At 47.5% G+C, this 26,382-nt stretch overlaps 1 protein-coding gene across 9 annotated transcripts in view; it reads right to left on the bottom strand.

The window, feature by feature from the left end:
* Window positions 1-26,382, bottom strand: part of LOC119461604 (solute carrier family 35 member F2-like) — a 438,758-nt gene that overhangs the window by 81,296 nt on the left and 331,080 nt on the right. The window contains exons 7-8 of one of the 9 annotated variants that reach the window (XR_007463129.1): window positions 24,451-24,605; window positions 16,184-21,449 (exon numbers count right to left, since the gene is read on the bottom strand). The exons of 7 other annotated variants lie outside the window; for them this stretch is intronic. Coding sequence is in view for 1 of the 2 variants with exons in the window: in XM_049655163.1 (XP_049511120.1) it covers window positions 21,153-21,449; window positions 24,451-24,605 (452 nt within the window). In the remaining variant the exon portion in view is untranslated. Of the gene's footprint in view, window positions 1-15,486; window positions 21,450-24,450; window positions 24,606-26,382 lie in introns of those variants that run through there. One more of the 9 variants, XM_049655163.1, reaches the window with a different exon arrangement.

Below are 26,382 nucleotides of genomic sequence, written 5' to 3'. Positions count from 1 at the left end.
TGTGCTACGGAATGGATTCAAATTAAACAGCTTCTGAGCTCTGAATTCTCGATACCTCTTGTTTGCATTCCCGGATCAACCTCATATTGTCCTTGAATAACAACTTAGGACCGGTCCCTTAATAGCCAAGAAAGTTTCCGGTAATTTTTATCCTGTGCACAGTAGACCATAAATGCCATAATTTCCAATCTACCAGCGACCTGCAGTAAGTGTCAGCTCGCTTTTCGTTTTCGTTAAGCTTTGCGGTGGTATGCAGGGGTGCATATTACATTCTTCATTCGTTGAGCGTTACGACAGGGAGCGTTTCGTTGACTACCGGCAGCATCCTTACCAACTAGCTCAGCTTTCTGTCGTTCTAAGTATTTTCGGGCTGCGTTGATGGGACATACAAACTGCGATCAATGTTATTTTCGCTTAGAAATAGTCCCCGTGTGTTTCACCAATGACCCTCTTGAAGCATGTCGTTAAAAGAGCAGAAAAAACACGAAATTAACGTTACCACTGAAGGGCGTAGCAGGCCACCCAATTTCTGGGCACGCAATAAACTTGCGGTAACCGCGCGAGCGTGTGGACGCGAGAGCTGCGAAGAGCCATCCAACAAGTTTTAGTGGCGATCAGTGCATACAACGCAGCGTGTCCGACATCTGCTTACTGGCTGCGTACCGATGACTGCGCCTAATCGTGTAACGCGCACTTTGTGCAGCGGGCCGTGCTCAATCAACTTATCCTCTGATCATTATCCCTACACAAGCCAGGTAGGCAAACCACGCACGCCCCGCCGAATTTACAGCCTACGTTTGGGTCTGCGTAAGCGGTTTAATTGGGTAGCGCCAAGATAGCCCCATTGTCAAGCCCTCCGGTGACAGTATGGTTAGGGTGAGGATAGCGTAGAGTTGGTGCTGTAGAGCGCACGCTCTTCCACCCATCCACCCTCGCTCCCCGTGGAGGACGAGCAGTTCTATACGACTTGGCACTATTTATCTAAGCGGCCAGCTGCCTTTCCAGTCTGCGGCTACAGATTCGCCGCTTCACAAGCTGCGTGTTTTTTTTTTCGTTGCACTAAATCGAATAGTCACGGTTAACACTCGTTACATTACCATTTGTACGCTCGGCTCGTTTGGCCTAAGTAATAGGTGATTTGTGCACTTACGTGCTCATATATAGGATTTGATTTCACGAACGTTTAGGCCAGTAAAAACTAAATCACTTGATATTTTATTTTTTTCTGAATTATTTTTTTTTTCACTTCTCTCGCGAAAAAAAGTTTGGTTGCTGGTGCAGCAAATGAGGACGACCCTCAACGTTCCACGCCGGTGTGTCGTGTACGAGCACACGCATTTCAATGTATTTTTCTCGCAACTCGGCCGTTCTCAAAACTTGCTAGTGCTAGTCTTTGGTTCTTTCACAGCGCAATGTACTCCTTTTCTAAAAAAAAAATTCCGGCAGCACCCATATCTTGATGAATGTCGACGTTACCACGATTAACATTGAAGTAATGTATAGCGACACAGCGTATTGCCAAATTATTCCCTTGGGTGTAGCCAACTTCTCCAGTTTTCTTTTACTGACATCTTCTTTACTCTTCTGTAGCTCAACCCCCCTCGCTCAATGCACGCTCTCGTCTCATTAAATTCACTTTCTCCGCATTCGAATGCTTTTGATGCCGGCTTTATGACTACTCCGTCGCTGACGTCTTCCCATTTCTGTTGCCGACTTATTTGTTTCTCGCCGCTTGTTCTGCTTCAGTAAGGTTTCAACTTGGGCTTCTTGATTTTCCATTGTGAACGTGTGGCATTGGTTACACGGATACACAAATAGAGCGCAATATTTGAACTGTTGATAGTTTGCGCTAGAGCACTGCACGGGCTCGGACCGGGCTCGGGCCTAAGGTAAAGGGGTGGTGGGCCGGGCCGGGCGGGTAATGTAGATTATTTCCGGGCCCGGGCCGGGCCCGGGTCTCGCCATAAAGCTTTTGGTCGGGCTCGGGCGGGCAGCCCAACGTAAGAACAGGCCCGGGCCGGGCCCGGGCTGGAAAAATCGGCCCGTGCAGTGCTCTAGTTTGCGCTCCGTGTGGGTAACCGTGTTCCTTCTTTGGTCCCAGGTTTTTCTTTTTTTTTTTCACGCGTAATGCTAGACGTACATACTGTTCTGCCTGGCTATCTGGGTAACCACCCAGTTATAGGCCCAGTTACATATACCAGATGGCCCAAGTTGTTCATTCTCGAATTGTCTATTCGAGCACCCAGTGGCCCAAGTTAGCATGAAAGAGTTTCGAAACACACATTACATCGAACAGTGTACGAAGTTGCCAAAGAATGTTGATCACATTAAAAGCAATTACTGCAGCATCTGACCTGTCCGCTTCGTCTGTCCAGTCCACTTCCTTTCTTCCCGCCCGTAATTCCGCTCAACCACACTACACTTAAGCAACCCAGTTCACTGCGAGCTGGTGCGGAAAAAATATAAAGCGGCGTTGGCGGCCTCTGTCTTGCAAGTTGTGCATGTGCGGGCATGGACGCGACGTCCAAGTGCACTGGGTTTCGACGGAAGGTGCCGGCAACTTATGTCGGGCGGTGGCCATCAGCGACATCCTTGGTCATCCCGGGAAGACCGGAAGGCGTATGCTGGTCGTGAGCGATGAGCGGGTGTTTCATCATGTCCCTGAAGCTCCTTGCATACGATGCCGCCCACCATAGCACGAAGATCAGCACCGCCCGATGCAGGGAGTCGCAGGCGTCGTGTTGTAAATGAATAACCTGTAGTTCTGGGGGTCGCGTCACACGTGGTGGTCACGTCGCGAACAGTGGTGGTATTTCCGACGGTTTTCCCACATTGCGTTTTGACATCCCGACCGCTGACGTAACGGTCACGTTGGAAATAATTTCAAGCTATACTTTAAAACATAATAAGACAGACGACAGTAAACAAAAGAAAAACATAAAAAGGACGAAATCCAGGGCAAGGCATCATCATCACTCAGTGACCCTTTACTTTAAATGGGTCAACAAAAGGTAGTCAACAATTAGGTAAGGATCCAACATCTCAGCTCATGGCGACGACATATGGCCAACATGACATTATTATTATTATTATTATTATTATTATTATTATTATTATTATTATTATTATTATTATTATTATTATTATTATTATTATTATTATTATTATTATATTATTATTATTATTATTATTATTATTATTATTATATTATTATTATTATTATTATTATTATTATTTGTTTCGTAAACATTTATTCACTAGACAGGAAAGGGCAAGCGCGAAGCAGGCTGGCAACTGCCTCCGGAAGGGGCGCAACGCCTGCCAACTCTTTAGAAAGGGGGAGTGAGAAACATAGAAATGGAAGATAGGAAGGGGAGGGAACGGAAAAGAAAGAGCAAGATGACAAATCTCAAATAAATTAAGCACAACATAAACAGTACAGGTCTGACCACGCACAATAGGGCCGGTCACTGCAGGTAACACCGGCAAAGAATGCCGAAAAAGAAGAAATAGTTGCCGAGGTCCCGTCACCCGAACACAGAAACATGGCATCGAAAACAACATTCAACCACGTCAGTAGTCATATATTTATCTGATCTGTGCAAGACAGGAACGTACCTCAGCGTGCATTAAGCCAAAAAATACACCATAATTCCTCGAATACACTGTTTCTACTCAGGTTTTGATGAATCCTGAGGGATTTGTACAGTAGTATGGAGTCGCAGGAAAATCTCAGGGATTAGTGAACAACATTAATTAAGAAGAACAGGCTTTATAATAAATTTTATCAATGCTCGTTAATGTTCACCTGGTGACCTTTTTGGAATTATATCAGTAACGTAATTAAAGGTAATGCTTTTGTTTGCTCTCCTTTTATTTCTTTAGTTCCATCTCGAATATACCACTAAAATAAGTTGCTACAAAAAACTTCGCCGTTTAATTTGAAACCACTGAACTATAATACCCTTCAGTCAAGCTCAAAAGCAAGTTCATACAACAAGGCAATGCGGAAGCAGCGGCAGAGATACAAAAAACCTTGCCGTGTTTCTGGCGCCGCAATTTGCTGCCGCACCCAAACATAACACCAACGCACGTCAAGTGCTTTTTGTTCATCCATTGGTTTTTTTTTTTTTTCGGGCGAGACTACAGTTGTCTATTTTTAGTACTTATCACTCGCCAGACATGGTCCGTCCTCCTCCCAGAACTTGTGGTGTTTGACTATAAATTACATTTTTAATTAAAACCGCTGAAAGAACGTTTCCGTTGCTGCGGAAAATCACAAAGCAGCTGTAGACAGCCAACCGCCTATACGGTCAGTGTTCTTAATATAGCAATGTTCCGCACACTTTCATCTTTCAAGAGCGTCTTCGAGCGATGCCTGAACGAAGACGCGATGAGACGAATGTTTCACTCACAGCGCCAAAAAAAAAATTATAAATGTACTGTGCAGAGGTAGACGAGTGCGCTTGGCGATGCGAAAACTTGTTCGTGCGCTGCCGAAATTTTCAATTCTCGTTTGTTTGCTCTTGAGAGACCGTCTCGGAAAGCCGCCAAACACGAAGCCCTTTTGCTGCACTGGGAGGCAAAGCGCGCAGAGTGAACGTAGAAACCTAAGAAGAAGAAAGAAAAAAACAAGCTATTTCCTCGAATCCTCTCTCAGCCCACGAACTGACTAAGCCTTGCGCTGAGACTTCTGTTAGGGACGGCAAGTTTTAGAGGACTAGTATTCCAGCGTCTCGTTAGGTTTAAAGAGGCAGGGATGAACGGCCACGGCTAAAGAAGTTTGCCAGTAGAGCCGTTGCTGCTCTTGAGTTTTATTTATGATGAGGGTAGCATCTGACCGTGGCACTCGAAATATCGGAACAGAAAAAAAAGGCTTAAGTTTAGCTCTTGCAAACCTAGTTATCAGGAGTGAAAGGTCTGTTTGGCTTGGTTTTGCAGACTATGCACACAGTCTTTAATTAATGCACGCTTCCGCGCTTGGTAAGCTTTCTATAACGTGATTATCTGGCCTCCTTTGCTCTAGTGTTTCAGCAGCCAACTTTACCTTTGCTTCAGATTTCGCAGCCTGCCGTCTAGCTATATCTACTGGATGATTGGATTCAGCCTGTCACTTCCGCTGAAGCGCACGCACACACGGCTCAGCCCACGCGCCATCCATGGCGAGACTGAGCGACAAAGCGCCGACGAAGCAGCCGTTAAACCCTCGCCTTGTCACGTGGTACCGCAGCGGCGAGGCTCTGAGAGAGCGCAGTTGCGACGCCTCTCCGCAGCGGATCACGCACGTGGCGTGACGTCACACCTACCACATTTGCGCTCCGGCGGCTCAAGGTCATTGCGACGCTATGAATGACCTTGCGAGGCATGGCGTAGTAGAGCTATCACTCTAAGATCGCTCTAAAAAAGGAACTTCGCGCACCACACTCATTATTAAGATGGAACTGGCACTTACAACTGCGCAATTGGTCAGAAAGATATAAAGCATTAGGCGTTACTATGCGAGGCAAGTACGATTCAGTAACGCGGATAAACTGGTGACTAGCGCTAGCAGAGAACAATTTTTGCCATTAAACCCCATGCAAAAATTGCTTTCTATCACACTGAACAACTACACAAAGGTATTTGCAGTTATAACTCCTGTGCTGCGCGTACACCCTTGCAATGTTTTTTTTTTTTTTTAATAATACAACGTGAGCCTCAACTGCACGGAGTGTCAGCAGCCATGTAGCGGCGAAGGGCGGCGGGGTCGGAGAAAGTATGCGCGGGCGCGCAAGGCCATTTACAGTACGAATACTATTTGCTGCGCTGTTAACTTCAGGAGGTCAATTCCCAAGGTCAATTCAAACATGTTCGTGAAGGCGAAGCTGAAATGCGGTTCCAAACCAATGGGCGGCGACATCAATTATGGTCCTGCGATTCAAGCATGACTACAGCTCGCGGGGTAAAAGCACTAGTTGTTGAAAATTATGCCCTCAACGTGTGACCAATGGGAACACATGCAAAAGTACAGACAATGTCATTAAAATAGGAACATGTGAAGTCACAAGCTGTTCGCTTCCATCCACGAATAATTATGAGTACCAAACTGTGCAGGCTTTCTGAAATTTGCTCATGGCGAATGTGCTGAGAAAGGCCGAGATCGTATTACCGTAGTTAACACTGTAATGTCGTCAAATTAGTTTATGTGTGGCCATAAACAGTAATAGCAATATATATATATAATATATATAGTATTAACTTTCAAAGGTTTGATCAGTACGTTTGTTTTTTACCTGCCTTCCCACTAAAGATTATGCTTCAGTTATGTCTTCAGTATTCGAGAAAAACTACAGGTGGCACGCGTGCTGTGTCGGTGAAGAATAAAGCGTGCTTTTGTGAATTATTTCAATCTAATGTTAATTTTATCTTAACACCAAAATAACAAATGTGTGTTGGCACTAAGAACACCATATAGGGTACTTAGTTCCACAAGTATGGGTGAAACCATTGCTCTGCGAAAGAGAGAGAAAATGGTTTATTCAAAGGCAGGGAGGTTAACCAGGACTGAGCCCGGTTGGCTACCCTACATGGGCTGGGCCGTGTGAGCGTGCGCTTCAGCGAAGGTGACAGGCTGAATCCAATCATTGCTCTGAATTTATGCAAAACTCTCAAGGCTCACCGGTGTAATACCCCCCATTATAGAATAAGGGCTACAAAATACAGACGAGTGTATATCATTGTGACGCGGTGTTGTGGCGAATTTACTCACTTAACTGCGCTTCATTTGTACTGCTGCGCGCTCTGCGCATGCGATGTGATGTGATCTGGCGTAGTAGACTTGGCACAACAAGCCTCGCACAGCAAACATTTTTTTTGCAGTGCAAGGCATAGATAACATAATATATATATATATATATATATATATATATATATATATATATATATAACAGAAACAATTGATCCTATGTCCGAATAGAAAGAAAGCGGCGAGAAGACAATTGCCAATATTTGTCAGTGCCCCTAGCACACAGTTCATAATGAAGAGCACTTGACCACCTTAGACACATTGACAATTTCCTCTTTTCGGAAGAATGAATTCCGGGAGAGCGGTGTAGAACATCGTCAACAGACAAAGCTTTCAACTTCCGCGTCTCTCTTAATAATATGAATGGAGTGGCCAGTTGAGTCGTGTGGCCCTTGGCAATTATGTGCGCAGGTTTATTGTGATAGCGATTACAGGCACACTCCAGACAAAATTTCGCCGTCGGCGTGATGTTCCGAATGAAATTCCAAGTGGGATGATCGAGCACCGCGTCTGAGCTGTGGGTGCGATTTAGCTCTTTCGTTATACCCCGCCTATGGAAACCGATCAATTTGATCGACAGTTTTTCTAAGCGTTGTTAAACTATTTCGTTGGAATTCTCCTACTAGCAGCATCATGCAGCGTCTGAAATGACGACTGAACTATAACTATTTGTCAGCTTTGACAATTTTGTACAAATTGGGGAGTCCGGAATAATATAAGGTGGTGGTGGTGGTGATGATGTTGAAGCAGGCGGGGTTAGCCTGGCATACATAGCCGGCAATTGTTCCGCCTGATCCTCCTTCGAGTTGATATCAGGGGTGTGTCACCAAGTGTCTATGAGCCCCGTGTCTCGCAGGAAGGCCAGCAGCAGTCGTTGCGCTCTCTTCCTGGTTGTCGCAGGACCTCCGGGGAAAACGACGTCTTCAAATGTCCTGTGCGTAAGACCGCTCTTTTGTAGGCTGTCGATCATCGCTTTTCTTTCTTTGTCAAACTGTGGGCATATCCAAATGTAATGTTCGATGTCGCCAATGTCACCACAGAAAGCACAGAATGGGGAAGCGCGAAGCCCAGTCTTGAATAACCAAGCTGTGGTGTACGCGGAGTCGGTCCTGATGCGGTATAAAAGCGTCGCTTCCTCGCGGGTAAATCCATGAGTCACGCAGGCTTCGTGGGGATTCTTGTGGATGTCCCTAAAGTGAAGGCGGATTAAACCCTTAGGGTTCTGAAGAGCTTTTGGAGCTTTCACTTTTGGGACACATGTCAGCGCTAGGCGTGCAAGGGCGTCAGCTTTCTCGTTTCCATCAATTCCTACGTGTGATGGTATCCACTGGAATCTTATATTAAATACTTTGCTTGTTAGATCGTTAATCAGTGCAAGAGATTGCCTTGTAAATTTCTCTAGAGGTGGGCCACGATGTAACGCTGACTTGGAATCCGTCAGCACCACGACATCTCGTGGAGAAAAGGATCGTAGTTTCCGCAAAGCCGCGGTGATTGCGGCGCTTTCTACTGTTTTAGAGGAAACTACGCGATCCAGTCGGCCAGACCATGACACATCAAGGGATGGTATGCAGAATGCCGCTGCACAGCTATCTGTTTGTGCGCACACCGAGCCGTCTGTGTAAACTTGTAAGTGGCGTTGAAATGCTGTGCTCAAGTGTTCCAGCACAATAAACTTTGCTTCTGCAGTTGAAATGGTGCGTTTCGCCGGTAGGTGGGGTACACTGAGGCTGCAGGTAACGTCCGAAAAAGACCATGGCGGGTCAAGGCGACTGCGTTTAGGCCATTCCAATCCTAAACATTGGAAAGTGTTCAGCGCCGCATGGAAATGTGAGCGAGTTCTTGCTCTTAGCCGCCGGAGAAGCGCCGTGCCTGCGCGGGACTCGCCCAGCCTTAATAGCTGCGTCAGCAACGCCTGAGATGCCAAGAGACGGAGTGGAAGAGATTCTGCCTCATTAGTGACTTTCTTGTTTGAAGCCGTCTGTGGAACTCCCATCGCCAAGCGAAGTCCCTTTCTGTGCACAGCCTCCAAGCGCTCGAATTGACTCGATGACGGGGATATCAGAGGGAGCTGATAGAGAATGCGGCTTGTTATCAGTGCCGCATTCAGTTTAAGCATGGACATAGGATTGTTTCTCCAACGTACACCTGCCAATCGACGAAGTGCGTTGACTCTTTGCACTGATGCAGCCACAACACTTTCGACCGCACGACGCCATAGTAGCTTGCTGTCGATGGTGACGCCCAGGAGTCGAACATGAGTTGCACGAAGAATTGAATGCCCTCTGATATTCAGCGTCAGGCGTGTTGACTTGCGTCTCACTCCCGGGAAAAGCATGAAGGCAGATTTTTCCGCTGATAAAGATAGGCCAAGCATCGATAAGTGGTGTTCGATGGCGGAGATTGCGCCCTGGACGATCCGGGCCAACCGTTTGTGTTGGTACCCCGAGATCCAAATGCAGATGTCATCTGCGTAGATAGACATTTTAACTGCCGTCCGACCTACTTTCAGTGCATCTGGAAGGCTGGCCATGGCAACGTTAAAAAGCAAGGGAGATAGGACGCTTCCTTGTGGGACACCGAGGGAAATTCGTCGCTTATCACTCATTATACTTCCGAGCTTAACTTGGGCATACCGATCTCTGAGAAATTCATGGATGAATCGGAGAGCATTTCCTGAGACGCCCATGTTTTGGAGTCCGTTGATGATGCCTGTATGAAGCACACAGTCGTATGCCTTGGCAACGTCCATAAAGATGGCGAGTGTGGAAAGGCCGTCCGCGCGATGGTGCTCGATATGGCTTATTAAATCGAAGACACTGTCCTGGGCACTCAACCGTGGACGAAAGCCGGTCATGCACGATGGTAGTCTATTTCCTTGCTCAAGATACCATGTTAACCTCGCACATACTAGTCTTTCCATCAACTTTGATACGCATGATGTTAGCGATACTGGCCGATATGAGGCGAGGTTCGCAGGATCCTTTCCGGACTTGAGTACTGGCACCACCCATGCTATCTTCCACGTTTCTGGGATCTCTCCCGTGCTCCAGACGTGATTAAATATGTCCGGAAGGGCTCGTCTTCGTTCGTACGGCAGATTTGTCAGCATCTGATTGCTGATCGAATCGGGACCCACAGCACAGCGTCTTCTTAATTTGCTGAGCGCCATATCCAACTCACGGAAAGTGAATGGCGTATCCATGGTATGGAATGCTTGAGACAACAGAGGGTTCGATACTCCTGCTGATCTGCCAGATGTGAATCCATCTGCAAAATCTTCTGCAAGGGTTTGCAAATCTTTTCCTTGCTTCAAAGCAAGTGCTTCAAATGGCCTTAGCGGGCGAATCTTTCCGGATAGGCTATTCATTACTCCCCATATTCTTGTCATGGGAGTAAACGCCGATAAGCTCTCACAGAAAGCAGCCCACTGAACTCGTCTTAACCTTATTGTGTGACGACGGATGACAGCGTTTATCCTGTTGTATTCAGTTTTTGCAGAGGGATTTCCCGTTTTTCTCATTAGTTTCCGCTCCGCTCTCCTACGCGCTGCGCAGAGGTTCTTTAGTTTCAAATCAGGAGTAGGAAAATGATCTGGCAGTTTCAACATTGAAGTAGCCACTCTCTTGGTCCGCAGCATATCTGCGAATAGCTCACCAGGGGATTCATCCAACGCTTCTCTGTATGTGTCCCAGCGTGTCACAGCACAGAATTGTCGACCAGCAGTGTGAAATCCGGTGATGTTGGTGAAGATCGGAAAATGGTCGCTGCCCATCCTGTCTGGGGCCGTTGTCGACGATACGTAAAGGTCTGTAGAATGGATCACGAGATCTATGGCACTCCATGAATCTGGTGGTCTGAAGAAAGTTGGTTTACCATCGTTCGCGATACATAAGTCAGCGGCATCCGCGGCTGCGACAAGTTCCTTGCCTCGGAAATCTGCAATCTTATCTCCCCAAAGCGAATGATGTGCGTTAAAATCGCCACAGATTATTCTAGGAGAGGGGCAACGAATGCAAAGGTCCTTTATAAACGCCTCCATAGAGACCTTCCTGCGTGGACTTATATACACCGACACCACACTGAGTTTTCGGTTTCCTAGGCACACTTGCACAGCGGTGACTTCCAAGTAGGTAGAACAAAGGTCCTGCACTGGTAAGGCGACGTGAGGTATTTCTCGCCTGATGTATATCATCGCACTTCCATTAGCAAATGACGGTATACTCGGATTTCCATGTCTGATGTACCCTGGGATCGTCCTTCCATTAGGGAGACCAGCCTCCGAGAGGGCTAGAATTGGTATAGGTATGTCTCGAAGGAAAAGGCTGAGTTCACACAGACGCTGTTGAATACCGGCGCAGTTCCATTGCATTATTAAGGGCACTTTTGGGCGACGGAATGGACCAAGTGGGCGAGAAATTGCCATTATGCTACTGAGGGTATGTGGAAGTAGAGCAGAGTATTACTGACTCAAGAGCCAGCACTGCTTCCAGCATATCCTTCGTTGAGCTCGCAGGCATCTTCGCGACGTGGGAACGTAGTGCCGTGAACAGAGCGCGTATCACATGCTGGCAGTTTTCCAGCTGACTGCTTCCAAGTGGTGCTTGAGGTCGGTTCACTGCGGCCGCATAGGTGCGCTTTTCGGACTCTTTAGGAACAGGTTTCTCAGCGGCGGTGACCGTTTGCGTTGGCTCAATAACTTCGTTTATCGGTGTGAGACGCGGGAAATCAGAAGCGTAGTCTCTTTCCAAAGCAGTTAGTTGTGGCGCGCTGAGTGTCTTCTTCGTGTTCGATGGTGCGCTTGCATTCTTTGGACCCAAAACAAACATCTTATTCCTTCGTTGAGCAGCTGTCCGCGCAGGACATCGACCGTAGCTAGCAGGATGGTCGCCGCCGCAGTTTGCACACAGAGAGTTTTCTTTGCTTGCACACGTCTTAAAATCATGAGGTCCCCCACAGCGCTTGCACCTCTGTTCTCCACGACAGTACTTGGCGATATGTCCGAAGCGCTGGCACTTAAAACAGCGTGGTGGTGTCTCCACGTAGTCGACAAGCTCGTGTCTGGTGAAACCAAGGTTGATCTTCTCGGGGCGTTCAGAATTTGGAGCAAATGTGAGAACCACCGAGTTAGTGCGCCTTGACTCCCATTCAGATGACGAGGTGTGGACCCGACGGATGATTCTTTTTGCATGAAATACTCCCTGAGGTCTCAGGAAGGTGAGCAGCTCCTCATCCGAGTACCATTTTGGGACTCCTCTAACAATGCACGTGTTTTTCATATAACTGTGCGGGACACGGGAAGATATGGCTATGCCGCCGATATTCTTGGTCTCTAGAAGGATGTTGGCTTGTCCTTCTGTCTCCACATCTAAGAGCAATGCTCCCTGTGTTGTGAAGCGGCTCTTCACTGGTGCTCCACCGAGAATCGCTTCAAGCTCAGAATACAGGAGAATAGGGTTCACTTGCCTTAAATCAGCTCTCTCGGATGCTGCAGTGATTAGCACTGGAATTCCCTCCGCCCTGTCTTTGCGATGGCGCACAACTCGGAAACCACCCTCGTCCATGTCGAGGTCTGTAAGGTTCGCCACGTTGTCGTCCTCGATGATTGTTGACTCGTCTTCAGAGTCACCAGTGTCTTGTCGCTTGCAGTCAGGCTGGCTTGTACAAATCAGCTGGCGTTTCTGACCCGGTGTCACCCCTTGGGAGGTCATGGCGGAGTGCTCGTCGGTGCCAGCTTGGGTCCTAGCACCTTGTGAGGCGGCGGGTGGCGCAGCACCCGTCGGTCTCCGATACGGAAGGTACCTTTTCGAGTCGACCGACGTGATGAACAGTTCTGACCAGTAAGGTTACAAGAACAGAACTATAATAACGATAATTGTACGCAGAGCTACTCAGACAGGCTAGCAGCAGCTTCGTCGTCTTCTTCCGTCCGGAATAATATAACTGCGACTGGAGGCATCGTCGAAACTAGCATCCAGCACTTGAATAAATAGAGCCAAAATTTTAGCTTTGGTGAACTCGGCAACCTTGATTTGTAAATGTCAGCAGCAACAAAGACACAGAAGCGCCTCCTGGGTTGTCAACTTTATCCGACGTATAGGCTGTTTTAGCGGTTTCAACCAACGGTAAACAATCATGAGTGCCTGTTATTTTGATGTGTCCGACTAATATCAAGGTCAACTATATTAACTACGAATTAATTCTTCCCGTCGTGTGGGGTTTTTACCCACACAAGAGCACGCAGCCACTTTCAGACCAACCTTCGACCGAAGCTTGACTACTAGCCCAGTCTCTAACATTTTGAACATCGCCCATGCAAGTTCCCTCATTCATTACTGTACAGTATTGTGCAACACTCAACATTACTGTACAGCAGTGTAGAGGAACTTGACGAAGCATGTGGAGGATCCAGCGCCAGTTGAACGCACACAAGACCACCTTACCTGTACAGAAAAGCTGATCGAAAGCAACCATCAAGTACATGCTCCATGACTTGCCAACCATTGCTTCGCAAACCTAAAGAATACAGTAAAAAAACTAACGATGTGTCTGCCGCAATGAGTAAATATGTCGCAGTTTCGCCCGAAAGGCGAAGCATCAATTGCGATAGCAAATTAGTAGATAGCTATTCGGAGTAGGGATAGTAGTTTTATCGGCTGCATAAACTTACTAACTGAATTAACCAGCGGGGTGTCAGCAGGCACAAGCAAACATGAATAGATCACACTGAATGCCCGCAAACAACGACTGTCAAAACGCTGACAGCAAGCGCAGCCGCCGCAGCGAGTGAAGGTTCGTGCGGTCTATCGCTTCAACGGAAACTGAGCGGCGAATGCACAGCGCATACAAAGGTCAGAGCCGTGTGGAAGTACAAAGTACAAGTGCAGTTGTTGGCAGAGTAAAGCTGCCCCCCCCCCCTCCCTCCCGCGCTGCCTTCCCGCTTTCTTGCTTTCGCGTGGGAGATTTAGTGCCCAGTTCCCCATGCGCCTGGTTGCAAGATACGCCTTTGGTGCCGCAACAGAGCGTCGCCCCGCCTCCCTTCTTCCCATACCCCCACGGCCTTTCGCGCGACGGTCGCGTTTGCTTTCCACCGCGCGTTCGCTCTCCGGTATAGCGCGCGTCCCCCGCGCGCTTTCATTCGCGCATACGGCACGCGGCGACGATTTTATTGCCCTTGGACTTTATACGGAACGTTACGGCGACGGCGAGGACAGAAATCCGGTTGGAGTGTCCATATAATTGAATAAAACAAATGCTCCCTCTAACATAGAAACTCACTTGTCTTCACATTTACGAACCTACTGCTTTCCTGCATAGCATGATCGTCAAGCTGCCTAGTATGTACGCTAACAAATCTTCATGATTTGTTTTGCTTGAACTGGCTTACAAATGTTGAGAACTGTTCTCAGGTGCATATTTTGTACATTTCACTTTTTTTACTCTCAGTACTTATACTAAAGATAGCAAATTATTACTTTCATTCGTGTTCCTTCAGGTGCTTCTTTGAAGTTTGGCATAACAATTCTAAAAAAATGGGGGCAGCTTCAGACTAGTGCTGCGAAGACTGTGCAAACAGCGAAGCTGTCGATCCCACCTAGCTTTATCTCGGATCGGCTAAGTCGCAGGCCCGGATCGTTTTGTCGATGCTTCTGGCTGCACATACGCTTTTGATCTGTAACGCGAGCTTGTAATTCCGAATCTTCTGCAATTCGCCGACGTTTCGCCGCCGCTTCACCGGCGCGATACTCGGGGTTGCTCCGAAGTCGTCTCATCCACTCTCGAGGAGCGGCACGACGGCTTTCGCGCCGCGCTTCCTCTTCTTCGGGAGTAACGCACTTCTTCGGTCGCCTCATTCTCACGGCGATGTGCTCGTCGCGGATACGTGGGGCGTTCTGTCGCCGCAGCGGTGACGCGGAGCTATTATTATGAGGATCATCGCTGCCACGTTACGTCTTAGCTCCGCCGACCACAGCTGCGGCGACGCGGCTATACGGGAGCTCGGCGCAATGACGTCATGGCTCGGCAAAGCTGGGCAAAGCGACGGCACGCGCGATGACGTCAGAGCTTAGCTCCACCTACACAGTTGTTGCGAAGCTCGGCGTTGCTAGGCGACGTGGAGTGACGTCGTCGCTCTGCGAGCTTTTCTGCGCACACTCCCCGGACTAACCAACGGCTTAAACAGCTTCTCTGTTAAAACTGTCTGAGAAATTATTACCTGCTTTACATCAATTTAAAGCACCAGCCATAAGGCTAGAAATTTACGTGTCACGATGTACGTTGCGACAACTACGTCTTGAAATAAAACGTTAGAACATAAAATCACCGAAAGGGAGCACATTCCTGGTGTAACGAAAGAGCTGAATACTTACCCTAACTACGTACCTACAGCAATGTGCCTGGAATGACGCAATGGATGCTTCGCATGAGAAATCTCAGCTGGTGTTTACCTCGGATATCGAGAGTCCACTAGCTGTTCTCCCTGGAACGTCGCTTCTAGCGCACGATGAGATAGCGCGCGGCGAAGACACGTGCCATCGTGGCAAGTTTTTCTGCATCTCTCTTGTGTCGCTTCACCGAAGTGTCGTTGTCCTCTGCCAGAGAGCACGAACATGTGCGCGTATTTTGAGTACGATACGCGTCTTGCGTAAATGAGATATTCCTCTTGCAGTACAACACAGAATAACACTGCTTTGGTTTTCGATAAAAAAACGTCATTTATTCTACAAATATTCGAGAAACAAGAAATATCATTCTCAACCCACCTAAGCCTAAGTGTTCTATGGCATATATACATGTAACAATTTCGCGTTGCCCATCGGCAGCGTTCACAGCTTTCGTAAAAACAATTCTTTACACATCTCGCAGCACGCTCGCTGTCGAACCTCCTCGCGTTTGTTCTGAGCTTTATTGCACAAGTTTTGATTCAAGATTGCAACAACGAACGCAGAATATGGAACGCTAGTGCAAAGCGACATAAAAATACAAGACTCATGGCAACGATATATTTAACAGCGTTCATCTTGCCAAAACGTAGCAGCTGGGCGCATTTAAACGGCATCGTGTGCACCACATGACACAAACATGGAACAGAAAGTACGCAGTAGGTAACCTGAAATTGGAAAGCGTGAGTGCCAATTTAACACACTAAGCCACGAGGACATTTACAGACTGGTAAATTCACTGCATTCATAATTACCGCACTAAAGTGAAAAAAAAAGACGCACCAGTCAGAACTCAATAAATGTTCCACTCACAATAAACTATCTGCGTACGTACACATATCATGCCGATTCACAGAAAGAACGAGGCCCACGAAGTGTTGTCGCTTCAAATCCGGACGAAGGCCTTCAGTTGGTCGGTGGTTGCCATTTGCGTTGACATACGGCCACCAAACAAAACTGTGGTCTCCGACGTTCCGACACGACACAAGTGGACACACCGTCACCTTCGAGAAGATGCGTTCACGGACATCTAGCAAAGTGAACTCGGAGAGGCGGTTCGTGGAGGGTCCTAGACGATCGGACGGCTGGGCAATTTGTTTCAGACAGTCACAAGAATTGAAGGGGTGGACGCCGGCACTTCCACATCTCTCAAATTTACTTTTCTACTTCAACAAAACAGTCAAAACGAGCGCGCCTCCCTCTGCGGTACCTTTGCCCGTAAAGCATGAGCTTTGATTCAGAAAGCTTCTGAAATGCGCACGTTGAAAGCGGTCGTGCCCACACGTTTTCGCCGGGAATGATGCAAGTGAAGCTTGGTTAAGCAAAAAAATTCTAATTTTTGCTATCGTAGAGTAGATTGCACATAAGTACAGTTGGCCGATACACATGAAGCAAGTGTCTCGCAGATCTTGACCTACTTAGGACACAAATCCCGCCTTACCACGGCTGCAGCAGTGCATCGAATAATGTTACAGAAATTCTGAGAATTGTCTACTAATGCGTAAGCATTCGTTGCTTCGGCTGTTGCTTTGCTTTTGCTTACTTGCTTTTCCTAGCTGATGCATGCCTCCCCATCGCTTTTCCGGTGCCAAAGAAATAAGATCCGCGTATTGAACGGTGTGGAGACGAGCTGCTAGGAAGCTGCATGGCCCCTTCAAAGCGATCGTATCAACTGAGCCGGAGCACCGCCATAAGCGGTTTCTACACAACTGTTTTTTTTTTTTTCCTTTTTGTTTCATTTTAATTTCTCTTCTTTTTCTTTATTGTTATGACCTTGACGCGGTGACGTTACCAGTGTTCTTAACGCGACCAATAATTTATTATTATTATACTATCATCGCATATACCAATCAGTTATTCTTACTTTTATATTCAGCAGCCTCACAGAAGGTTTGTCTGCACGCACACACACACCGTTATGCGGGAAAGTAAGCATTCAAGGCGACCTCATGCAAACGTTTTTTTTTTTTTTTCGAATCAATTTCATTTTTTTTTTCAATTGTTCCTTATCGCTTATAAAGCTACCCATCATGGGTAGATGGCTCGATACGATCGATCTACAAATACGCAAGTCTTGATAAGCATAAATTAGCCCCTCACCCCCCCTTTCGCCACACATTACCTTTCCTGCAATTTACTCAAGCAGCAATAGTTAAACATCACAGAGCATTCTTCGGGTAGATGCTTCGAGCAATTCGAAGAAAAACGATTACTATTTTTGTTGCTCCAATGGCGTACAACATTTGCAAATGGTTTTATTCCTGCAGTGGCTTCATTGATATGTATACCCCCGTTTTTTTCCGCGATGTCTAACAAAAATGTTTTTGGCTTGAAGTCTTCGCACCTTGCCGGATTCACTGGCTTTGCTCCAAAATAAGAGTCAAAGTAAAACTTTTCGAAAAAGAAACGTTTTGCATTGACGCTGTGTTTTTTTTTTTTTTTTACACCTCAAAAGACACCGAATGATGCCAGTGAGTTTCGTTAAAGATTAATATAAGGCGGCAATGAGCTTAGTGGATAACCGTCAATGTTAGGGCGCAGAGGATAAGACAGGAAAGAAGAAGCGTGCAGAGAGAGCATCATTGGATGGCATTGAAATGTTCAAAAACGCGATATGCGAGAGCTGTTTGCGCTCTTTACGCGCCCGAATACACCATTCCGCCATAAGGAAGAAGAACCTTCTGACAACCGCCCGTGACTTAACAGCAGACATACAAAACACTAAAAGAAGAGAAAGAAAAAAGGATGACGTAAAAGAGCATCTTGTGTACAGTTAATTAATTAACTGTCAATCAGTTCTGCGAGTGCGTGGAGCGAAAAATGGAAAATGGCTGTTCTCTTTCAGCCTATGAAAGCTGTTCCGCAGCGGCGTTCAAGCCCACACCCCCACAAAGAGAAATTGACATATCTTCAAGACTGTCCTTATTTTGACTTTCTGGCTTATCTCTTATCTCTTCCCCTCCCATATGAGTGCACAAAATATAACAGCTTTTTTGAAAGGCTTGCATCTCTCCACACACAGCGTTTTCTTCCATTACATTAGCGGTGTTGCCCGAATAAATTACCCTTTACCCTCAGTCGAGCCGTCTGCTTCCGGCATCCCAATAATGCAAATAAAAAAATATTACACTACGCTTCGTGGTGCAAGCCGGTAATCCATTAATTGTTTGCTACGTGATTGCAGGAGGCAACTCGTATTAGCCGGCGATACGTGGAATCACATGGTTATTACTCGTTTCTTTGAGCAAAAAGTAAAGAAAATGACTCAAGAACAGCAGCGTGTATTCGCTAATGAAGCCGTCCATGAGCAGTACCCGGCTGCAAAACTGCTTATTCCGTTCGCTTACGATTGCAAATTACTGCGAAAATTCTTTCGATTTATAAGCGCTTTTTCAGTCAAGCTAGTGAATATAATAAAGCACTGTATCGGGCCAGTTGGCGCACATCAGCTGGAAGTAGAAAAACATTGCAATAAAACGTTGATGAAGAGAACGCACCGAAATGACAGAATGCCGTTTCAGTGGCTTCCATTCGTACACGTTTCTTTGCGCAGCATTTACGCGAAGGGAGTGTATAAACAGTGTGCGGTCTCATTATTCTGTATTTGTAACTTTTAAAGGAAATCTTTTGTAGCGGAGGCACGTTTATCCGATGTTTCGCCATCACTTTCTCATATTGTCGCTGTTTTATATACCGTGAACAACATTAGTGCATAAGTGTATTAGCGCCGTAAATTAATATGCGCCTCAATATGTTAAGGGAAATGCAGTACCTTAAAGGTTCGTTCAATATATGTTTTTCACAGTAACACAGCAATCTAATCTGTAGGATTTTGAGAAGCTTTATACGCGATCACAGTTCCCTATAAAAGTATAATGCCGTACCTTAATAGAATTGTCAATATTCCTAAAACGTGGTGAATAGTTCAAATTAAGTGACGCTCTCCAATAGCTGCCAGCGCAAATCCCGAAAATGAGGCGATAGTCATCTTTTCATCCCACCATGAAGGAAGCTGCAAAATCGTCCCATCATGGTAGATGCAAATTCTACATAAATCACATTCACAAGTCCTGCAATGGTGCAACGGTCACAATTGTGGCGATCAAAAATGCAATACGATTTTTTATACGCCCCTACTGCATAGGCGGTATCAAAGAAAATTGGCGTTAACGCCGACGCAAGTAACAGGATGACATTTCGCTCTTATATGTTTGTCTAGTTAAGCAGATGAAACATGTGCTGAACTACAGCGCTGAATCGTTTACACTCAATATTTTTAAGCTAAATGCGTAAAGGGCAACCAGAGAAAGAACTTTTATAAATTTAATGCTCCCAAAACGTAGCCAAGAGCAATTTCACAGCAACTTTGAATACCGTTCACTTGGAGCGAGTCAGTGGGAGGGAAAAAAACTGAAAATAAACATTGCATTTTGATTTATAGTAGTTCTTTTTAAACTACTATACCTGTCTTTTAAGCATTACGAAAACTTCCTGAAATATTAAACTACTGGCTCAAAGCAAATATACTTACTTCAACATAAATGGCCCTTATGTAGGGTTCTGTCCCGAAATTTGGAGAACAGCCAACCTATCAGTCACTTTTTGGCGTGGAGTTTAAAATCTGCGCCAACATTACTTCACTAATTCTGCCAGCAACTCAAAAATGACCCCTTAGATTTATTGACCTCTTACCCAGGCTGACAATAACAGTCGTTTCTAAACAGTTCAAAACTTAATCCCGGAAGCACAACATTAGCAAGCCTATGCTGAGCACTTGCTTGAGCAATAACTTCGGTTGGCCAGTTGCTATAGACCACTTGTTGAGGGTTGTAGGCATCAAATCATTTTGCCCTAGGTGAACCCTATGAAATTCAAGGTCGCTCCATCGTTCCTTCTTTAATTCAAGAGCGTGTACTTTCCAATACGGTAAAAAAACAGCGTTATGCAAGACAACAGGACATTCATCCACAAACTTGCAGTAATGACAATAAATGATGATTCTATCGCTATAGTAGACCCAACAGCTCATCCAGCTCATCAAATTAGCATTAAAATTTCGCAAAACTTTGCCTCCATATTCAACAGAGGCATCCAGTCAGAGCTCTTCATTTTATCAACGTCAGATATACGCGGGGTATACTTGCAAATTTGTTTGCACAACATCATGTCACTATGCCATATAGCGACAAATAATATGACACATGCTTCCTCTGTAACACATGTCCTTTTGTTCTTCAAGAAGCCATGCCACGATCATTAGGACAATAACATGTTGACACGGCAGAAGCACCCGGACAACTTGTTGGCCCAACGTAGAAAACTTTCTTGGACGAAAGAAAAAAAAACACAGGATGCTGATTGCCTTTTATGAGGCACAACAGTACTGAACTCATAATCTTAAACTTCACTTGAGTAAAAAACAACAAAATAGTGAATGATGCTTTTCGTAGTGCATGAATATATGAAAAAAAAACATGGGCTGCTTCTATTACCAACTGATTACAGTTTTCCCAATGTTTCTGCACAGTGAGACACCACAGTAGGCCGTCAACACAGCCTAAATTCGACAACGGTGTCCGGTGTCTATAGCACATGGAACAAAACTGTGAGTACAGTGAAGGACCACTAAGCCTGTTCAGTTAATTTCTTATCGCACATGCGGCAACGAGCCTATGCGCACAGTTACAAAGTATGTGAGCGCAGCTTTGAACACGTGATTTCAGCGGGGCCAGACGGGCAGGTTCCATGAGATGCACACTGACACCGAGATGTTCCCAAGTCTTCAAGTGTTACAAAAATACGTTCGTTCGCGCAAACCAACCCCACGGCGTCGACTAGAGGGAAAGGCGCGTGGCGTTGGTGGTTCATTGAGCAACGTTGGTCGTCGGTGTTGGCGTAGCGGGCGGTGGCGCTGGGCAGCCGCATGATCAGGAGACTGCGCCGTTGGTCTTGGGACTCGGCTCGTGTTGGTGCGCTCCGAATGCATGCACGCTTACGGCGTGCGACACGGAGATGAGAGGCGCCGAGCCGTGCTCCGTGCCGGATGACCCGTACTGGGTCACGGGGCAACCACCTCCTGCTACGCCTACTCCCGAAGGGGTGTAGGCCAGCGCTTCCTCCGAGTCCCTGTCCTGGTGTCCGAGACCCAGGGGAGTCGACTTGGCCGAGTACAGCGCCACGCCCACGATCACGAGGCAGAAGGACACCATGTACAGCCAGTGGAACTGCGGTACCCCCCCAAAAAATAAGTTCAAGGCAGAAATAATATAAAGTTACCAAAGTTCGTCTTGTTCAAGCTACAAAGACTGCTACGGCAAGGTTACAGTGACGTTCGAATAACGCCAGTCGAGAAAGTTTGAATAAGGCGGCGCCCGGCAACGGCCACGAAATAAACTTGTGCAAACAATGCTTTTGGGCTCTAAGCGATGTTTCCTTGTAAAACTGGCTCAATCTCAGACGCTGCGACTTCACGTCTCCGCAATTCTCCCAAGAGCAGGGCCGGTAAATGCAACGATTCATTTCGCTAAATTATACGGCTTTCTTATCATCTATCACCTAACACCGACCAATCGTGATGATAACGTAGTCGGAGCGCTGCCCGGGCGACTGACGAAAGGCGAAAAAAAAAAAGCAGAATAGAATCGCTATATTATTTTAGTCCTGAGCTATCTTTGGTAGAATCAGGCTTCCACAAACTGTTCACGACCTCCCTGGTAGGCTAACCCGCCCACAGGAGGTTACGTTACGGAGGCTGGGTGTCGGGGTCGCGCTCACCCCGTTTGTGACCGTTCTCTGGCCACAACAGTACCACGGTCCCTACGATACATCGTGCCTATTTGGTGACACTACAATTCAAAATGTGATAGCGACACACCTATTATCGACGTGCCCAGGACTTCACCTAAGCCGTATCCGCCACCTCCGGGCAACAGGCCAGCGGCCTGGCCGCCAACCCGACCTTGAACGTTGGATTCACGGACCATATCATCGTTCGCTTCTAGATATTTTACATGAGTCAAATCTGTTTGTATTATGCCTTTATTTTTTACATGCTTTGTATTATACCTAAGAGCAAGCTTTCCTAATTAAGAAAAAGACACCGCATATCCACGAAGTGAATGATGATGAGTGGGCGAAGCACCAGGGGATCATTGGGGTAACCTTGAGTCCCCCGTACATTGCCCACTCGAACATGAAAATGAGCGACAACACATGTGTACCATATATGGAATGTTGTTTTATTGGTCGTATATGGTATTGAGGTGCGGACTTCGTTTTCCCTTCATTAAGACTGCCTTGTGATCAGTGCAGCGGCACGGCGACGCCGGCAAGCGGCGGCAAAACGTCGGAAGCGTTCTCCACCTGAGGTTGGTCGCGCCGATGCTCGGTTCAAGCGCGAGCTTCGCGAGCCCGCAGCTCCGGGTCCGCTTGCCGGCGTTGCCTTAATGCTGCAGCTTTGCGAGCCCTAAGGTCCGGGTCCGCTTGCCGGCGTTGCCGTTTTGCTGCAGCTTCCCGGGCCCTAGACTCCGGGTCCGCTTGTTGTCTGCGTCGCCGTGCTACAGCAGCTTTGCGAGCCCTCGACTCCGCTTGCAGTTGAGCCGCGACTCTTGCCTTTTCATCCATATCCACAGCGGGCGCGCCGTTATCAGAAGATTGAGAGAGAGATTGTGGTTGTGAAGAGGAAGTCGCGCTATTTTCTGCAGCCCTTTAGGGAACATGACTCAGCGCCTTGGGGAAGGGGCAGGGGATGTAAAGAAGAAAAAGAGAAAGAAAAGAGTGTGTAGGTCGATCGATTACACAGCCCTTGACCGTCAGGGGTAGCCAGGCAGCGCATTCACAATTTGCACGATAGCCCCGTGTCCTCCAGGAATGTGAAAAGGTGCCTGAAGGCGGAGCCGTGGTGCCGACCGGGAAAGAGCAGCTGCGATGCTGAGTCCGTAGGGAGTCCTAGGCGTCGGAATGACGTGTAGAGTGAAGCACTTTCTTTGGAGAAGGCGGGGCAGAAACAAAGTAGATGCTCGATTATTTTCTCCTCTCTTCACGCTAAGCAGGCCGGGGCTGGAGCCAGGCCTTTGCTGTACTTCCGGGAAGCCGTCCAGGAGGAGCCGATCCGGAGGCGCAGCAGGAGAGACCGCTCCTGCCTGGTGAGGCCGCGAACAGGAAGTGGGCGGGGAGGGCGACCGCTGGCGACGCGCCGATCCGGGTGGAGCGCCGTTAGGTGCCGCTGCAACGTGCGCCTTGCGTAGTCAAAGGCAGTTACAGCGGTGCTGAATGGTACAAGAGCATGGTGTGCTGCCTTTGCCAGGGCGTCAGCCTCCTCGATGCCCTGGAGGCCGGCGTGAGAGGGAAGCCACTACAGCGACAGCTTCAAGCCACTCGAAACGAGGGCGCGAAGCTTTACCGCGAGCAAGGCCTGCCAAGGCCGGCGGTCCCCGGTCAACGAAGAGCCAGGAAGCGACTGTTATCATCCATGGCTGAAGACAGAAAGAGAGCGCGCGTCGGGAACGAACGCCCTTGTGCACAGCAGCGCCCCTAGCGGACTCCATGCAAACCAGAGCTACGGACGACGGGCGAGGACGAGGGAGGAACAAGGCTCGGCCCTAAGGTGTTTCGCCCATAAAAAAGGAAACTGTTCACGTGCACTCGAAGATCACATGGCTCAAATGAACCAGAAACACTCCAAACAAGATATCAATAGCAAATCATGACAGCATTATCCAACTGGAAACAGATCTGACTAAGCACCCACGGACGGACGGACGCACGCACGCACGCACACACACACAGAGACACTTCACCCTCTAAGTGCCCATTGACTTTATCTGCGATGCATGCATTATGACCAACTACAAAGGGCTCTACCATAATATACTGCTATTCCGAAAATTATGCTTGTAATAATTCTCCGCGTTTCAAACGCACTCTCCGGTACAACCCTCTCGCATTGGAAAAAGACTTCGCCCACTTCGCCCGCCACCAACACGGGGAATGCAACTCATATATTCCAGGTAATCTGCAGTTGGGTGCCAGACGTGCTAATTAGCGCCGAGTTATGGCGCAACACTCACGCTCGGCAATTTGCTCGGGGTTTCGTACATGGCTTAGCTGCTGAATGGCATCACAAATAGAATTTTAGGAGTCAGTAAGATTTGGATGAGTCCAAGAAAGGTAACCGTGTAAAACAGAAATACACTCGCCGTAGAAAGACAGTGCACACTATGATACCTTGTAGTGGAAGACGAATACGCCAATGGCGAGGGCGTAAAAATCGGCTGAGAGGATGGAGAGATTCGCGGCAGTGGCGCTCGATAGCCGGATGACCACCGGCATCAGCAGGTACAGCAGGAACAGGCACCCAGAGAATCCCAGCAGCATGGACACTGCGCGGAAGAGATCGGACAACGGTTTGTGCGCGCTGTGGCTCCGTACGAGTGCCGACGCTAAGCGGGACTTTGCGGCGACCACCCCCCAAAACGCACCGAAATCTCTGCCTCTAAACAGTTAACATTACGAAACATCGTTCCAGCGCACAACTGAGCACGGACGAGAAGAGAAATACAACAAAAACGCCGGTGTTCTTGCTGTCTTCTCTTCTCGTCCGTGTTTATTTGTGCGCTGGAACGATGTTTCATAATGCTAATCACAACCAACTAGCCCAGCTGTCGACGTCAAGCGATACAGTTAACAGCTCAACTATTAATGACGGACAGAAACAAAGGATCATTTGTCACGCTTTTTTCAATGTCATTAAAGCTAAGCAAGCGAATTAGTAACCGCATGAGATCGCGGGTTACATTCCCGGCCACGGCGGCCGGTTAGCGATGAAGGCGAAATGCGAGAAAGCTAGTGCACCACCGTTCTTTTGGCGCACATTGAAGAACCGCCGGTTGTCGCAATAAATCCGGAGTCCCTCACTACAGCGTCTTTCATAGGCTACTCTGCATTTTCGGGCCGTACTACCTTATAATTTAGTTTACCTAGGGACCACCCTAACGGAGAAGCCATTGCCTTCTGTGCTTTGTGAGATTAGAGTTCAGCAACTCTTGACGCGCTTTCTTTTATACAAGTTGTTGACTCGCATGTTGTTCGTAAACAGGCGCTAACATGACGTTGAATGCTTCTTCGCTCTTTAACATAAAATAGTGCAAAACGTAATTGATACATTAAACAATTCATCTGCACATTTTTGGTATCAGTACAGGTGCGTGTCCTCAGAATGCGCTTCAACCTACACAGGCAACCGTTGGCACATAATTCCTGTTTCATTTCTTTTATTACTTTCAGGGCAAATCGGGCGTTACCGAGAGAAATAAACTTTGAATGGCAGTCATCCCTTTTGGTAACACAACAGTGTGTAATTTCGTTTCGCTAATCAGGCCTGTGTGTATGTCAACGCGCGATACAGCTTGTCTACAGAGGTTGCCTAACGACCAGCTCTAAACGCCACCACGTATTTAGTTCACACAGCAAGGAATGTTGACTCAAGCGCGAATGCGGCCAGCCCGCATCTCACTATTTTCGAATTCGCCGCAAGCTGAAAGCAAAACGCGAGTCGGTCTGAAAGGGGTAACGGTGTCAGAGGAACGCAATGCAGTCACTTTGACTAAAATATAACCTCGCCCTTGAGATTATCTGAACAATTTGGAATTTCCGAGAAGTCTAACATGCAAAAAAGTCCCAATTCTCCAACTGTGCAAAGGCACGGCCACAGCAACTGAAAACAGCGCGCGGAAAGCCCATCGCGGAAAAACGAGCCCGCAACGTCTGCGGACGTCTTTGCCGCCCGGCAAAGCACATGATAGATCCGCTCCCAGCTGGAACCACTGCGGCTTTAATCAACCATGCCGAGATAGGCTGGTAGTTCCTCGCGGTGTTTGCTTACGTGAATGAATCAGCCGCCTCCTAGTTGGTCTCGCCTTTTGGCAGCAACAGGCATGCCACCAAACTAGCTCCATGCAGGCCAATTCGCTTCGCGGCACAAGAAATGCTACCATTTGCAAGTATTTTCGTGCGCTTTCTGATGCCTGTGGCATGCCGCACACGTTTTTCCTCTAACGTGACCGTGATTTTACAGGCACATGGCAATTGACCAGAGCGAGTCATAGCAGCCTGTTAATCGGAGAAAAGATTTAGCCCGACCAAGTCGCCGTAATATCC

Source organism: Dermacentor silvarum, chromosome 8 (genome assembly GCF_013339745.2).
Source record: "Dermacentor silvarum isolate Dsil-2018 chromosome 8, BIME_Dsil_1.4, whole genome shotgun sequence".
NCBI classification, from domain to species: Eukaryota; Metazoa; Arthropoda; class Arachnida; order Ixodida; family Ixodidae; genus Dermacentor; species Dermacentor silvarum.
The sequence above is the reverse complement of the archived record's forward strand: the minus strand, read 5'-3'. Positions and strand labels throughout refer to the sequence as shown.